At 33.1% G+C, this 17,375-nt stretch overlaps 1 protein-coding gene across 1 annotated transcript; it reads left to right on the top strand.

Annotated features, from left to right (window-relative positions):
* Positions 1-380: 380 nt before the first annotated feature.
* LOC133197968 (uncharacterized) lies at positions 381-5,798 on the top strand. The gene is made up of 3 exons (XM_061334131.1): positions 381-560; positions 2,341-2,491; positions 2,756-5,798. The coding sequence occupies exons 1-3, from the start codon at positions 381-383 to the stop codon at positions 4,792-4,794; spliced, it is 2,370 nt and encodes a 789-aa protein (XP_061190115.1). The 3' UTR covers positions 4,795-5,798.
* The last annotated feature ends 11,577 nt before the right edge of the window (positions 5,799-17,375 follow it).

Here is a 17,375-nt window from a genome sequence, read left to right as displayed (position 1 = left end):
AAAACATGTCTGCTAATAACGGGACAAATTAGAACGAATGTAAAATTTCAAAAGATAATTGGAAGACCCGGTCTCCAAAAACTACGTCTATATTATCAATCAGAAACTCAAATATCTTTTTAACATCCACATCAGAGTACTTGTGCGTAGAATCAAACTGTTTTTTATAACAAAATTAGTTTGCAGATTACGGTTACAAGGTTTGTAAATTTACGAGCTCCATTTTATTTAAAAATTATATTACTGACATATGACGTTGCACTTACATTGCTTCAACGTTTGTGACGTCAAAATAAAAATCATTAACTTTTTAACACCCCGTCTGTTAAATGGTGTTTTGAATGTCAAAGCTTTCAACATACTTTATAAGAAAAATTACTATGGAATGTAAATACTTTGAAATACTTAAATTATCTTCCGTAGATTTAGGGATAGAAGTAGCAGGAGGGTCAGAAGATCAGCACATCCCAGGAGACAATGGAATATTTATCACACGGATCCTGAAGGGAGGCACAGCTGAAGAGGATGGAAGATTGGCCGTAGGAGATAGGATCATTAAGGTAAAACTACGTACAATGTACATCATGATTGGGTTGGTAGGGTAAGAAGGAGGCAGAAGAGGAGACGGGGAGAAAGGAGTAGGAAAAGACTTGGAGTGGGAAGTTTGAGATAAAGGAGAAAGGGGTAGGAGGACATATTCTCTTGCAATACACATGTCTCCCTAAAACTACTGCTACAACTGGAAATGTAGCCATATCCCAAATCGTAGGGAGAACAGTATGAACACAACACATTTGCTAATCACTGTAATCATACTGTTGACAGTATGAACAGCATTCAGTTTTTAATATTGTTGAATTCATGGATATTTTAAATGTAAAGGTCAAGATAAATAGAAAATATTTAATGCATGTTTTGTAGTTGGATATGGAATTTATTTCACGAGTGGGGCAGGATTTTTTATATTTTTACGAGTGCGAAGCACGAGTGAAAATATAAAAAAAAATCCTGTCTCACGAGTGAAATAAATTCCATATCCAACTACAAAAAACATTGAATTTTCTGTTCATTACATTTTCTTTGATTTTCCCTTTGCCTAGATGTCTTTTCTTAACACAGTCTCATAGGATGTTACGTCAGAGTTGAGCCGTTGAGACGTCATAGCTTAGCAGTTGTGATTGAAAACATTGTAACATGGATTTTATCAACATAATTGACAGTTTTAGTATCTATCAAGACGGGTTCGTTACTATCTCTACCTTATGACAGGCCAGAAATTATTTTTTTACTTACTTTGATATCCTTTCAGACTGTGAGAGAATATCACTTTGGTATCCTTTCACACTGTGAGAGAATATCACTTTTATTCAATAAATAAATCACAGTATTTCACTGTTGAAAATGTAATAGAGAACAATGATTAATCTCAGAAATACATTAGACAACAAGAATCGTGTACGGGGTAAAAACACGGACTCCTGGAAAAACCAGATGTGGGATCAGGTGCCTAGAAGGAATAAGCATCCCCTGTTGGCCGGTCACACCCGCCGTGAGCCCTATGTTTTGATCAGGTAGACGGAGTTTTCCGTAGTCAAATTTAGTATAAAAATAATGACCTAACAAATGATATGAAACATGTCTGACAAAATACGTTGTATTTACAAACAAGGTCACTATAACGACCGTAGAATTTGCGAAAAGAAGACTTTAAACGGGGAGGTTTAAATCCTTGTAATGTCAACAAAAAGTCTTTGTTACATCAACTGATAGACATTGTAACATCAACTAATTACCGATATGGCCCTTTTTGTCTATTTCCGAAAAGAAAAATGAGATTCTGAAATTTGCAAAATTGAAAACCTAGAAACTCTTAGGAAGACGGATATTAAAATAGTTTTTGGAATTTGGAAACGTCGACAACTTTAGTTTTCTACAGAATCAAAACACTGTATGAGTGTGAAAAGAACACCGTTCTGGGAGGGAATTGAAAACATGTCTCATGCATCAATAGTGTGTTTGTCAGCAAAATCAAGATTCGCCTTTTCGTCAAAATGGTATCACCTTTGGTCATTCAAGTCCATCCAATTATAAATGATCTTAGCATTTTTCCTTACCAACATGCTTTTACAATGTATGTATCTGGTTGTAAACGTCTGTTAAAATTAGTTGAAAGCTTTTTTAACGAACTTTAACCATATCTGTACTCCAGTGCATCAATCGTCAAAAATGGATTTTTTTTCTCAAAATAACAGACTTTATCAATTCTAATTACAAAGTCTGTCTGTATAATTAATAAATAAATTTAAAAAAATAAGTAAAGTATATAAGATCTGTTTACAGGTTAATGACACAGATGTCAGGAATATTACAAAAGATGAGGCCAGTAGAATTCTTAATTCCTCAAGAGGTACCCTAAAGATGATAGTGTCTAAACCTGTTGCGGAATTTGCTCTAACAGTAGACCAGTTACAACGTAGTGTAAACTATCTTAGTAAGTATGCAGACGTGAATAAACAACTAAGAAGCAACAGTATGGAATAACATGATATATCTTATATCAAAATACATGTATACTTGATAAAATATTTTATATCATGCAATATAAAATTGTTCTTGTCAAGTTGTCTTTAATGAAACCACGACTCTGCTTTTGAGTTAACATTAGAAACATCATGTAGAATCTTAATAAATCAAATACATATAGTACATGTAAGTTACATGAGTTAATAATAACAGCTCTCATTTCTCCTCTTAGACACTGACTCTCAATGCTCTGCATGCCATGTCAAAACGGAATCTTGTTGTGAAACATGTCTTCTTTCACTGTGTAAAAAATGCAAAACGAAAGAGGGCAGGGAGAGATCGGACACGAAAAATACTCAACTTAACACTGAATGTTGTAGATGCAAAAGCACGGCAAATTTTTCCTGCAAAACATGCCGAATGCAAATATGTAATAATTGTAAAGCCAAAGACCAACACGTTGAACATTTAAGTGAACATAAAACCAAAGAGAGTTTAAAATGCTTTATTTGCAAAGCGAATACAGACTATAAATGTGAAACATGTAATCATCTCATTTGTCAGAATTGCAAGGTCAGTCATAAAGATAAATCGACATCAGATATTTCTTTTGCCCAACACTTTGTCGAGTGTTTGAATTGCAAGAGCAATGCCGAGTTTTGCTGCAAGTCATGTGGGTTACCTCTTTGCGAGAAATGCAAGAAGGAACATGAACATGATCAAAGAACGGAGAAGCATATAATTGTACCATATGGAGAATACTCAAAGATTGATTATATGGCAGAGACCTGTCAGTTTCATCCATTTCATAATTACAACGCTTATTGTGAAGAGTGCAAGGTACCCGTTTGCATAAGATGTGTCACAGATGTCAAACACAGAGGTCATACCTTCGAAGATTCTCACTCTGTTTATGAAAGAACACGAGTAGAAAGCTTTGAAAATTTAAAACACATCAGAGAGAATCTTTTAGCAAAATGCATGTCATTGTGTGAGGGCATTGACACCGATATAAAGAATTCTGAAGCCCGAACCTCTGCGTTTAAAGAAAAAGTAAAAGCTGAGGTGGAGCTCATCAAACAACTTTTAGACATTGCACTAAAGAAAAGGATAGAGGAGTTTAATTCCAGCGAGGAATGGTTTATGGAAACACTGAACTCGCAAAAACGTGAATTATCTTGTTTCATTACATACCTCAAAGGAATTTCAAGTGAGTACGAGAAAAAACTGTACTCAAAAGAATTCGCTGGTCTTCTTGAGTACCATAGCAAGATCCAATCAGAAAAGATTAAAGACATGCCAGTCCTTCCTCTATTCTCATCCCCTTTTGTAAATGAGAGACTGATTTTTTACGAAGATGTCTCCAAATTACTAAGTACTGTCTCAAGTTCTCGACACACAGGCAGATTTCGGGAGGTTGACAAAAGTGTGCAGGATTCGAGTAAGGAAAATATCTTAAAGATATCTCCAGTAAGATCTGAAGCTACTTTCTATATTCATGGTTTAAAGAATTGCGACAGCATAGATGTATTTGAAAACAACGTTTGGATGAAAAAATCAGAAAGCATGCTTGTACGGCTTGACAGACAATGGGGGGCAAAGGATAGCATTGAAGTCGATCATGTTCAACAATTGGCAATTGCAAATTGTGGAGAAGTCTTTTACACAGATTCTAAAAACAATCGTGTGATGAATCTGAAACACGCTGAGGTACATCTCTTCGTTGAAACAAAGCCCTGGAGACCAGATGCCATCTGCGCCTCAAGACTTACCAATGATATACTGGTTGGATTGAAAATGTCAAAGGAGTCGAAAATTGTGCGGATCAATGAAGATGGGAAGACAACTCAGGGCATCCAGTTTGATAATTTTGAAAAGCCTCTCTACAGCTCTCCGCATTATATTGCTGAGAATGTCAATGGAGACATCTGTGTATCGGATAAATACGGCGCTGTAGTGGTGGTAGATAAGACAGGAGTCCATCGTTTCTCATACTATGGACAGCCCTCAGCATGGAGATTGTTTGCGAGAAGAATCTCGCCTTTGGGGCTGTGTACTGATGTCATGGGACACATCATTGTGTGTGATCAGTATGAACCGACAATTCACGTCATCGACAAAAACGGACAATTCATCTCCTTCATCAAAACGCTGGACATAAAGGCTCCCCGAGACGTTAGCGTTGATAATGATAATAATTTATGGGTTGTTCAGGACTCTTCGGACACTCTCAGAGTTTATCACTACTTGTCATACCATGAAAATACATGAATTTTATTCTTGAGACAGAATATGTTCAGGGAGGAAACCCTTTGTATCTGAAGTCGAAAATAGAATATGTTGCTGAATGATAGCTTTGATATGCATTTGACCTTAGTTTTGATGTCAATTGTGATTTTGTTGAATGCAAAGAATGTGTTTTCATGCAGTTGTTATTGATCCTTTTTATTTCTTATTTACTAGTTTAGTCCGGTAGGAGTCAAGTAGAATAAAGAATATTTTGTATGATTGGGATAAATTTTATTTCACAGAATAATATTTCGAGTAGGAGGCTTATGAAAGGCATTTGAACCTGATTTTTTTGTTCTGTTCTGTAGAAACCTGATAATTCGAACTGTTGTATAGAAACCTGATATTTTGTACTGTTCTGTAGAAACCTGATTTGTAAGATGATTTTCATGAATTTTCGATTTTTAGTACAAAATTCTGGTATATGCCTTTCGTTGTAAATATATATCCCTTAAGGTATTCGATGTATAATGAATGGATTCTGAACAATTTTTAATTATTTTAAACTAGTTAAAAATGCATTGCTAGATAACGATGAAAGGGAAATGAACCAAATTCATATGACTGATAACATGAGAAAAGCTGGTCATTTTGCACATTAAAAGTTTCTGAAGAGTTATCTGCCCTTGACGAAAAAAAGAAAATTTTAATTTTGTCAAAATATCTGTGGTAAATGATTTATTTTATTTCATATTTTAATAAAGAGAGAGTTTATGCATATTTTCACCAAGAAATCTGTATGGAATTCAAATTACTTTTTACAATATCTTGATAAAACCTGCGCTGCCCATAGATTTCAATGTAAAATTCAAGGTGAAATGTATTTAATAACAATCAAAATTTTGTAAATTCCTTTGGTGGAGTATTTTTATTTAAGAACACCTTCAGAATGCTTCCATGATTAAAAATATCGGACCATTCATTTATTAGGTACAAAAAATGGTCGTTATACATTGAATAGCTGAATTAAAATTGTCGGTAGAAATGCGTATTTTTGTTAACTAGAAAAGATTATGTACTATGAAGAGGTACATGTAGTGGTAAACCAAGAACAGTAAAATCTTGTTACCATCAGATGCTGGCTAAATATGAAGAAATCAGGTATAATTACAATCATCATTGTTTATATCAATCTGAATGATTTTCGCGACCTGATATTCGAGCAGATCGATTCATGTCAGACTGGGGCAAAAACCTTCAGATAAATAACTCGTGTTTTATTGATCTTCGAACATTTTGAACTTGAGATGGGCCATGCATTTAGTATTCATGTATTTTGGTATGAAAATTCCATTATCACAATGTATAATGTATAAATGGTAATACCAGTTAAAACTTGAAATCAACACTCTTTATAGAATGGACGAACTCCAATCAGTCAGGCGAAGAGTCTGTGCTATCCAATGCATGCGCTTAGCATGTATACGACTCCGCATTGTTTACAAGCCTTAAGTTTGGCAGTCAGTCAGGCGAAGAGTCTGTGCTATCCAATGCATGCGCTTAGCATGTATACGACTCCGCATTGTTTACAAGCCTTAAGTTTGGCAGTAAGCAAAATTGAAATTTTGGAGGAATATTTTATGAAAAAAAGAGACTCAAGATCAAAGTGAACTTTCGCTTGGAAATTAGATCAAAATTAGTTAGATGCAAAGGAAAACTGGTTCAATGGTTTTGTGGGCCAGACCAGACATAAAACTGCATGAAGTGAACTGAACCACTGTGGTATGTGTTACAAAAAGGCACAGAACATATATATTTTTGTAAACCTTTACGTGAAACAGGTATATAAACAATTTGCTTTAAGAACAGGATGGATTTTAGATGATGGAAGTACTTCGGTTTCTCTCAAAAAAGCAATGTTAAGTTCATGTCCAAAAAATTCGGTAAATGTTATATACGATAACATATTACTTGTAGCTCTAATTTATTATAGCATCTCTAAAGGTTATGAAAGGAAATCTATTTTGAAGCATATCTAATTTCTTAAAGAAATAAGCCTACATGTAAAATTAAATTTGTGACTGATTAGAGTTTTCAACTAAAATATCACTTAACACGAAAAATTCAAGACACTTATGGTTTAATTGCAGAGAAATTGACAGAATATTTACTTTAAAGTCAGTTATATTCAGTTTGCTCCGCTAATGCAGAAACTCTACGTATTTTCTTGTGTGCTAAACCTTTTATCGGGCTTGATATTTTCAAAGCTTAATTAAAGGCTAGCTGAAGACGAAACTGAATAGACATTATTAGGGGGAAAACCATTATTTAATAGATTTTTAAGTCAAAAACTGAATAGACTTCCCTTCCTATGCTCATACAAGAGGAAGTGAACTTGTTTATCTTTACCATCTCCCAATTGTGTAAGCTAGTTATTAAAGCAGTTTCCACTGATATCATTTTAATATATTGATGGCTAAGTCGTATTTGGATATGTTTTATTGGGTTTTGTTAGCTTGTTTTTTTTTTCTTGTAGAGCAAACATGGATCTCTAAAAACATCAGAGGTGGAATCAGGTGCCAGGCAGGATTAAACATCCCTTGTCGACCGGCCACGCTCACTGTGTACTCCTTGTCATGATCGAGCAAACGGAGTGATCAGAAGACAATTCAGTGTGAAAAAAATGGCCTAACACTTTTTATGGAAAAAGTCAGTCAACATTCGACTTAACAATAGCAATGTATTGTATCGACCATAGAATTTGCGAAATGTTGGCTTTAAAAGAGACTGTTGATATCCTTGTATCATCAACTTATTTTGGCTATAGCTTGCCTCGTTTTAGAAGTTGTTCGTACGTAGAACATGCTATTGTGTATCAAATCAACTGGGAAATATAAACTCTATATGCAGGTGATAATGCATTTCTTACAAAAAGTACTATACTTATCTATACTTTACTATAGATCGATTGATTGTATGTTGTTTTACGTCCCATTCGAGAATTTTTCACTCATATAGAAACGTCACCATATACCGGTGAAGGGTTTCAAATTTAGACCTTTACTCGGCACTCAGGGCCATTGAGCAGTGAGGATTCTTTATTGTGCCAACGCCTACCGTGACACGGGGCCTCGGTTTTTAAAGTCTCATCCGAAGGTCCAGCAACTTTCACTTCAAAGTGCCGAGAGCTTGGCGAAAGAACAGAGCTGCTACCTATTTTTTATCGACTTAGGTCAGTCGCGGCCATGATTCGAACACACGACCTGTTATTTTCCATTAGAATGACCCAGGTTATTTATAAAAACAAAGACCTTACAATTAGTATGAGAAACGTCAGCCAAAATACGACCCAAATATAAGTTAATTTTGCTAACGAATTAACGAGGATATATATAGCAAGTCGACATCTCAAGAAAGTGAACTGTGAGTATAATTAAAGTTGGATTTCCACAGACCCGTAGCAACGGTTTTAAAAGTGGTGGTGGTGCGGGGGAGGGGGCAACTTCCCCAAAAAAAAATCTGACAAGCAAAAAAAAAGTACTAATTTACTGACCAAATCCTGTAATTTGCCAGTGTTCAATCTTACAACATCAAAAAAAAGGGGGGGGGCAACCACCATCTAAAGGAAAATTTATTATAGCAAAATACTATACTCAGAAATTTAAGTGCCCCCCCCCCCCCCCGCGCGCGCGTTCTACGGGCCTGTTCCAGACGTAGAATTAAGGACATACGCAACGTACCTTACTTATTGATAATTTTTCAAGATATTCTTAATTTAAGATTATAGTGCCATCAGATGTTCGTAGACAAAAAATCAGCATGCACTACCAGGGGTTTTGAAAAAGGTATCAAATGATGAAAATTCTTGTATAATTCAAAGAAAAATTTACAAAAATTTAAAAAAATACTAAATATATATGATAGATGTTTTGTTTATCCAAACTTGTTCTAGAAGAAGTGCGCAACAGCATATATAGACAATAAAATGTAGCACACAGTTCCTTTAAGTATTGAAACTCTTCAATTCCAGGGAAAAAGACAATAAAGTTCAAACTGCGTTGCGTATGTCCTTAAAATAATGTTCTTCTTAATACAGTTGTAATAATGAGCCTTACAAAGACGCTGTTGTTACAAGCCTTATCTGCTGGAACCATTACATATTGTTCATATAGTTTTTAAAAAAAAATTTATCACCTCTGATTTAGTGGAAACGGAAGGATATATGGTACACTGTAAATATGTGTTTAGAATCTAAACACTTTTCTTTACACTTTGTTGTCACCTCCTTTATATATATATATATATATATATATATATATATATATATATATATATATATATATATATATATATATATATATATATATATATATATATATATATATATATATAAAACTCCTAAACTTGTAAAATTTCTAAACATGTATGAGAAAGTGATTTTAACTTAAACTTAGAAATGCTTAGAAATTAAACATATCTAAAAACATGAACTCTAAACACATAAGTGTTTTAAAATAGCTAAACACATCATTAGTATCATTTTTACCTGCAGAAAAAGCAATACACTCTCGTAAAGAACGAGGGTGCTTTTGATTGGCATTCGGCAGGAATCTGGGCGCACTTGAAAAGTGAAAATTTCATTGATCTGTCACATAAAATTTTAGCATTCTTTTGCTGTATTGGGTTCCTGTGAAATAGGAAATGGAAATATTTTCCCGATATTGTATTTTGATTTGCTAAAAAATAACTTGAAAATTGGCCAGATGAGTCATTTGGAACAAAATGTTACATTTTCAAACACGTTTTTCTAAAAATTTGCTACCTCTGGGCCATCTCTCCATGATTTTGAAACCTTATATGTGTGAATTTTAATTCAAAGAAAGGAACAAACATTTGTAAAAAATGGAGAGAAGACCCAGAGACAATAAAAAATGAACTTTTTCCAAAAAAAATTCCAACGTGTAATTGCGGTGCTTCATTGTCGCTTTAAAAAAAAACTTAAAGTGTGTGGAGCGGTGATAGCTCAGTAGTATGCGTAACCCGTCCAGTGCAATGAAAAGTTAATATATTTGGTTCGATCCTCGCATGGAGCGTTAATATTTTTTTTTTTGTACAAACAATCATTTTTTCTGTCAGTTTAATTTTATGTACTGATTTATTTTCAAATAGATAAATTCTGGTTCTGTTGCACCGAAAGCGAATTTCAAAGCAATTTTTCCAACCTACTGAAACTTTAATATATATACATGTAATTGCATTTAACAATACCCCATAGGTGTTTATTACTTATGTGAAGCGTTACTAAGTCTTACATGTAGTAATTATTAAAATAAGCGGACTGATATATTAAATTCGACACAGTATTTCAAACTAAATGTAACATTTTCCCATGTGCGTAACTTTGTAAAGTGCGTCCAGCTGTGGTCAGCCGACCAAATCGTAGACATTTAAACTATAAATGTTTCGTACGCCTTATTCCTGCAGATCACACGCCAAACACGCCCATCTTCTTTAGGTGCAAAGCGGTAATTAATTTGTATGTTCTTAGTCCCTTCTTTAAGATTAAATTAAATTGAGTATAGGTATTCGGAGTTTTTGAAAGTTAAAATTTATAGAAGTTTGAGGTTAATTTTAAAATATCAAAAGACATGAAGTGATACTGAATTTTAGATTTTTAAACGTAAACTTTCTGAACAAACGATAGATTAAAATCTCAAATTTTTAAATGATTTTAAACAATATTTATTCAGAATACTGAATAGATTGGGCAACAGGCATACAATGCCTATAAATACCCTCTCACTATCAGTATGTACTGGTCCCAGCTCAAAGCAGGTAACATCATTGTCTTTGTTTGTAAGGCTCATTATTTGAATTGTATTTTAGAGGAACTAGGATTTAATTCTGCAAGTGGTAATCCAAATTATATGAATAGCTCCCTTTCTATGGATGAAATTCTTCAAAACCATTTGTCAGTTATGAATATTTTTAATATTCCCAACAATCAAAATGAATTTGAATTACCATACCTATACTGGATTCCAAAACTCCATAAAATTCCTTACAAAGATACAAAGCTTATTCCAGTATGTTCTACCAAGCTCTTTCTTTAACTTACTTCTCACTAAAATATTTACAGCAGTAAATGGAAAACTTCAGGAGTACTGTACAACAGTATATTCCAGAAGTGGTGTAATCAGATGTGGATACTTAAAAACTCCAAGGAACTTTAGAAAAGAATGAATCTTCATAACACTGCTCTCTCGCCCCTTTTTAAACGCAGAATTTCACCTTTTCAAGTCTGAAAATTGTTAATTATAGCTAAAGTCTTCAAGCATAGTCTGTATAGATACCCGTAAAATATTCTTTGGGAAAGAGATTTACAATATCGATTAAATAAAATCGTATACTTCACTGTAAAATCGCGGTTTCGCCATTACAACTACATGTGTATGTAGGTCATTGTATTATTTGAATGAGAAGGCGGAGCGTCTATCAGTCTGTTAGTATGAATACATTAGATTGTGTTCGAGGTGTACTAAATTTTATGATTAACTGACACCTAAAACCCCTCTTTAGAGACAGACCAAATATAAACATAAATTTTTAATTTGGCAGGCTTTACTTTGTTTTTCTTTTTTTCTGCTTAACTTACGAGTTATATTTGAAATGATTTATTAGAAATTCGTTAAATTATTTATACATTAAATACACAATGGAATTTGTAAACAGAACCTATAACGCAGGATACACCTTTTTCATACTTTAAAGAAATCCGGCTTATTTTTAAAGAGACAATTAATCCATTAAAGCTTATTACATTTACGTGTATAATTAGAATTTATTTCAGAGCATATATATAATTTTGCAAAATCCGAATGCTACAACAAATACACGTAGGCAGTTGAATTATGATATAAAACTTCACTATGTGTTATAGCATTTGCAGTGTCGTCAGAAGAAACCTGAAGCTTCCCTCTGTTCAAATTAGGGGTGCATTTTGTGCAAATTCAATGTATTCATCCAGTGACTTGTCATGTTCAAAATTTTGAATTTACCGGGTGGGAGTAAATACAAAATTTAGAAATTTTGCATTTACTCACACCAGGTAAATTCAAAATTCAGAACATGACAGTCTTTTCATCCGATATTCAGGTCTTTTTAGCGCTCCGTACTTCAATTTCGTTCCCTTAAGGTTTCTTCAATTGGAAATATGCGTATTTGCACTTGTAACAATTAAACAGTTTAGTTTTCTAAAGATAAGATGAATTGGCGTTTTTCAAATAACGATCGAAAAAATTAATGACAGTTTTAACTTAAAAAAAAAACTTTAATATCTTCCATGAGTCAATGAAAGTAGCGCTGATGTATATCTAGGAACAAAGGTAAATGTATAATATATACCCTCAGTAATTTAAATTTTAAAATTCTGTATTAATAAGACACAAGCAGTAAGTGCAAGATATATGCTACAGGCCTCTAATATAAAGTCATAGATACCGAAAAAAAATCGACTGAAATAGCGTTTAATAACGAGTAAATCAAAAATCTTAACACACCTTAACCATTAAAAAAGTTTTTCTCCCAGAATTCTAATTACCCATTTGAAAATGATTTGACCATCGATAGCTAGCTCGCAGACACTAGACACGATATCGCATCGGTGTGCTTAAAGCATGAAAGTGAATAGATTTGAGTCACGTGTTCAGTGCTTTGATATTCATGAGGTCAAAGACGGGTTAAAATTTGTAAACAAGGTGCCTTTATTATAGAGACAAGTACACGTGATTAAATTGCACCTTTTTGGAAAATAACATATGAGCGCACGACTGTTTCAGTTTCTTTCATGAATGCAAATGACTAGTATAACTCTTTACATTGACCGTATTTACGAAACTTGAAACATTCATGCGCTCATATAAAAAATGGGCTTGCAAAATGGGGGTGTGGCCTAAAGTCTATGAGAAATCGATGTAAACAAGGTACCCCTGATGTGTTAATCAGATAAATACCTAATTACAGTGTAAGAAAGTAAAAAATGAAATTGAAATCAATAGACTACAATGTTTGATTGAAAGATTGAGGCAAAAATATGTAGAAAATCTTTAATTTGATTTTTAGTAATTTATCGGGAAGGGGGGGGGGGCAGATTTGGATTTAAACGTTTCATTCTTTGAAATCACAAAATTTTACCAAAATCAATAACATCAAACGTACAACTTTTCAACATTTTATACAACCATTCCCTACGATAAATTAAAGTCCAGGCTTTTTGATATTATTGACAGCTGATTTTTCAATAAAAATGGAACTAGTAAATACAAGTATACTCACCTGGTCATTCGTCATTTGCAAAATTATTTTGATAGAAAACATTATGGGGCCCGTTTTACAAAAAAAAAAAAAAAAAAAAAAAAAAAAAAAAAAAAAAAAAAAAAAAAAACTTACGACTAAGACCAAAAATTTAATTTTTGTTATTACTTTCTATTTTACATTTATCTAAATATGGTTTAAAATCTTTTTAAAAAGAATTTAACAAGATATTTTTATGCTAGCAATTTCAAGCAGAATTGTCATTTCTGCAAAATTTTACAATCAACTTAAGTTTTTGATCTTAGTCGTAAGTTGTTTTGTAAAAGTGGGTCCCTGCTTGTACACACAAGTACTCTGAAGTTGATATTTAAGAGATGCTTGAGTTTCTGATTAAGAATATCTATGTATATTTGAAGATCAGATCTTCCAACAATCTGTTGGAATTCCCATAGGTACCAATTGCGCCCCGTTGTTAGCACACCTATTTTTGTATTCATATGAAGCAGAATTTATTCAAAACCTTCTACATGAGAAGGAAAAATAGCTTGTTGGGGCTTTCAACTCGACATTTCGATATATCGACGACGTATTATCAATTAACAATAGATACTTCCATTCACATGACGATTCGATATATCCCAATGAGATTGAAATAAAAGACACCAGGGAGTCTGATATATCTATTTCATATTTGGATATTTTACTAGAAAAAGACGTTAATGATAACCTAAACAAAAACTTTATGATAAACGTGATGACTTCAAATTTTCTATCATCAACTTCCCTTACTTATGTAGCAATATACTCTCATCACCTGCATATGGGGTTTATGTCTCCCGGTTGATTCGATACGCAAGAGCACACTCTACGCCAACTTCTCACCAGAGGACGGTATAACGCTACGGTACTACACCTCTGTCAACGTCTAATAAATGTCAAGATTCTTGGCAAAACTTACTTTGATATATTGCATCATAAATGATAAATTTAAAAGTGATATATTTTAGCTTTAAATTTTAAAGAAAATTTTATTTATGAAAAAATAGGAAAAGATATGTCTGTTTCACCGCATCTTACAAGGGATTATATTTTTCGACGGGATATTGCATCACTATAATTGTAGACAGATATGGAAAACGTGGAAAATTTAAAACACATCGCCGACAGATTAGTTCTTTTAAAGACAAATAACTTGCAGCATTGACACATACGCAGAAACGTGAAGGTAATACGCTTGGTAATCTTCCTGTGATAAAGGCCACGTGTCTCCTTTTTTCGTACTACTTTTTAGACGTTGGCAGAGGTATTAGTGGAGTGTAGCGGGAACGATAACTCTGGGTAGAGATTGGCTCTACGTACGATCATTCTCTTTAAAACGAGGCAAGCTATTAACCAACAAGTTGATGAAACAAGGATATCAATCGTCTCATTTGAAGTCATCATTTCGCAAGTTTTATACAATGACACCAGCAAACACAATCTATCATTGTGTCAAATGCTGACTTCTAATTATACTAATTGTTAGGCTATTATTTACACACTGATATTTCTACGGATTTTTCCATTTACCCGATCATGACAAGGAGAACACGGGTGGTGTGATCGGTCGACAGGGGATGCTTACTCCTTTGTACTCCTCCATGGCACCTGATCCCGCCTCTAATGTTTTTGGAGGTCCACTTTTACTCTGCTCCCGATTTGTATTGTTTAAATGGATTATGAGCTAGAATACTGTTCGTTATCTCCAAATTTCATAACATAACTTAACCTCCCCGTCCGTATTATAGTGTATTGAATTCCGAAGCTTTCCACACAAGCAAAATACATGTGAAATGTAAATATTGCAATATATAACGTAATTTTTGACAACTATCTCATCCACCTTAATTTTGTGGAACAAAAGTTATGCACCGTTTCTTCTGATCTAAGATAGGTATGCTGAAAGTTGGACTAAATCTTCATTCTCGGTAAATCATCAACTCTATATCTTTCCACGAATTAACTTATTTCCCAGTAAAAATAAATTTTGTTGTAAAGACTTATTTATTGTCATATACAAATTATTTAGTATACTAAAGCTGTGTACAGCTGCTTTGCATTTTCTGCACCTTTAACGATTTGTAATTTATTGTTTGTCGGTTAATATTTGAACTCTTCTGCTCTGGATTCTCCTGTTTTACATGACAGCGATTACGTGCTGTGCTTTGGTAATTTCATCAAACCTATGTGGTCTTTAGTTCGGTAATTATGTTTTGTGGAATCCCTTCAATGTCCTTTACAGGTAACATAATTAATTTTTATGCTCCCGTAATTCAGGGGCATATAGTTTTTGCTTTGCCTGTTCGGATGTCTGTCTGTCTAGCTGCCTGTTTTTTTTTTTTCGTCCGGAAAAAAAAACTTTAACCGCCGGATAAATTTTGATTGGTTTGAGCTAGGGCTTTCATATTATTTTTCACATGGGTCCATTTTTTACGGTGATTATGAATAGCGCCAAGTTAAAATAACAGGCCCGTCCCCCGCTTTTTTTCTGAGTATAGTATTTTGCTATAGTAAATTTGCCTTTAGATGCTGGTTGCCCCCCCCCCCCCTCACTTTTTGATGTTTTAAGGTCGATCACTGGCAAATTTCAGGATTTCGACTGTAAATTACATTGTACATTGTAAAACTACTAATGCTCCCTGCAGAGCAAATTTTCCAATTATACATCAAGTTTTCAAAGCGATTTTGATATTATTTCATATTTAAGTTTTAATATTAATTTCCTAATATTTTTGATATTTATACTTATTTCAAATCTCAGCATTTCCATGTATATATATTGTATTTTTTCTTGGATATTTGTCTTTTGCATTTTCATTTTTTTTTCTTTATTATTATCCAGTGTTTTTGCTTGTTCCAGATTTATTTATTTGTTATTATTAATATTATTTTCTTTGCTTTTTTTTTCTTTTTTAAATTTCCTTGCATATTTGTCTTTTGCACTTCATTTGTTTACTTATTCTTTGCACTCTTTTATTTTTTCATTATATTGTATAGTGAGTATACATGCTAAGTAATAACTCTTGTGAATTTATTAATTTATCTCTCTTTTTTCCCCATTTCTGGTAAAAAAAAAAGAAGAAGAAATTAATGTAACTTATTATGAATTATTTCATCATGATTGTAAGTCATTGTCACTTCTTAACATTTGTAACCTTGACCTTCTTGGAGAGGACTTACATAGGCCATGCCTGATGTCCAATCCAATTATGTAAACTGACTTTACATAATAAAATACTGATTAAATTAAATTAGAGCAAATTTAGGTAGACATCCCCTGTGGACAAGAATACATTTTTCAAGTATAAAATTTTGGAACCATCTTATTACTTCCAAGAATACTTTAGTATTTAAAATCTATAAAGCGACAGTAAAAACAAACTCATGGACTATAAAAATATTTTTTTCAATTTTCAATAAGTTAGGATTTTCATTCATTACCAAAAAAGAAAATTCAATAAAATCACTTCTGAGAAACATAAAAACAAAGAATATCAGATCAATGCTTACAAGAGGAATATGCAAAGATTCATAATTCATCAAACTAAAATATTATCAAGTTGTTTTTAATAATTTCAAACGCTGTGGATACACTGATATATTAAAAAAGAAAACGGAGAGATCAATTATTAGCAGGTTGAGACTTAGTGCACATAACCTTGCCATAGAAAAAGGGAGACATTTGTCTATACCCACAGATAAAAGATTTTGTACGAGGGTTGTTCGGAAAGTTCGTGGACTTCTGTCATATTTTTTTTTTATTAAACGTCATATGTTATCCAAATTTAGTAGAAATATTTTAACAATAAATTTAAATGATTTGTATTAAATTTTTCAAAAATATCATGATTTATTTAAAACTTATCCAGAATTAAAAACTGCAAAAATTGAATCGCGGCGCAGGTCAAACTTTAGTAGTTTACAAACAATACACTAAATAATGCCTGTAGGCATCTTCTCTGTAAAATGGAGCAAAAACGAAAAAATCCTAGACGGTTAAATTAAGAACTGTTTACATCGATTCGAATTCCAAATTATGGCTTAATATTTTGCTTCGGTAAAAAGAAATCAATCTGAGAAGATAGGTAGTCCTCATTGAAAACGACAAAAACGACGACGTTGTAGAACGTCACGGAGCAGCAGATAACGAAGCAGTTTTGTGTTATACTTGGGGATAATCCTGAATAAACGCTAAGAATGTTGGAGGAATCAGAAACTATGAAAAAGGCGAGTAGTGCATGTGTGTGTAAATGGTAGAGGCGGTATTTGAG

Source organism: Saccostrea echinata, unplaced genomic scaffold (assembly GCF_033153115.1).
Source record: "Saccostrea echinata isolate AGI-Se365-2 ecotype Australia unplaced genomic scaffold, CSIRO_AGI_Sech_v1 ptg000001l, whole genome shotgun sequence".
NCBI classification, from domain to species: domain Eukaryota; kingdom Metazoa; phylum Mollusca; class Bivalvia; order Ostreida; family Ostreidae; genus Saccostrea; species Saccostrea echinata.
Note: the sequence above shows the minus strand (reverse complement) of the source record. Positions and strands in the feature narration are given on the sequence as shown.

What these genes read in the sequence shown, in the direction of transcription:
- LOC133197968 (XM_061334131.1), top strand. Translation starts at nt 381, where the DNA reads ATGGAATGTAAATACTTTGAAATACTTAAATTATCTTCCGTAGATTTA. An exon ending in TAGGAGATAGGATCATTAAG is followed by an intron (nt 561 to 2,340) that starts GTAAAACTACGT and finishes ATCTGTTTACAG; the next exon opens with GTTAATGACACAGATGTCAG. An exon ending in ACGTAGTGTAAACTATCTTA is followed by an intron (nt 2,492 to 2,755) that starts GTAAGTATGCAG and finishes TTCTCCTCTTAG; the next exon opens with ACACTGACTCTCAATGCTCT.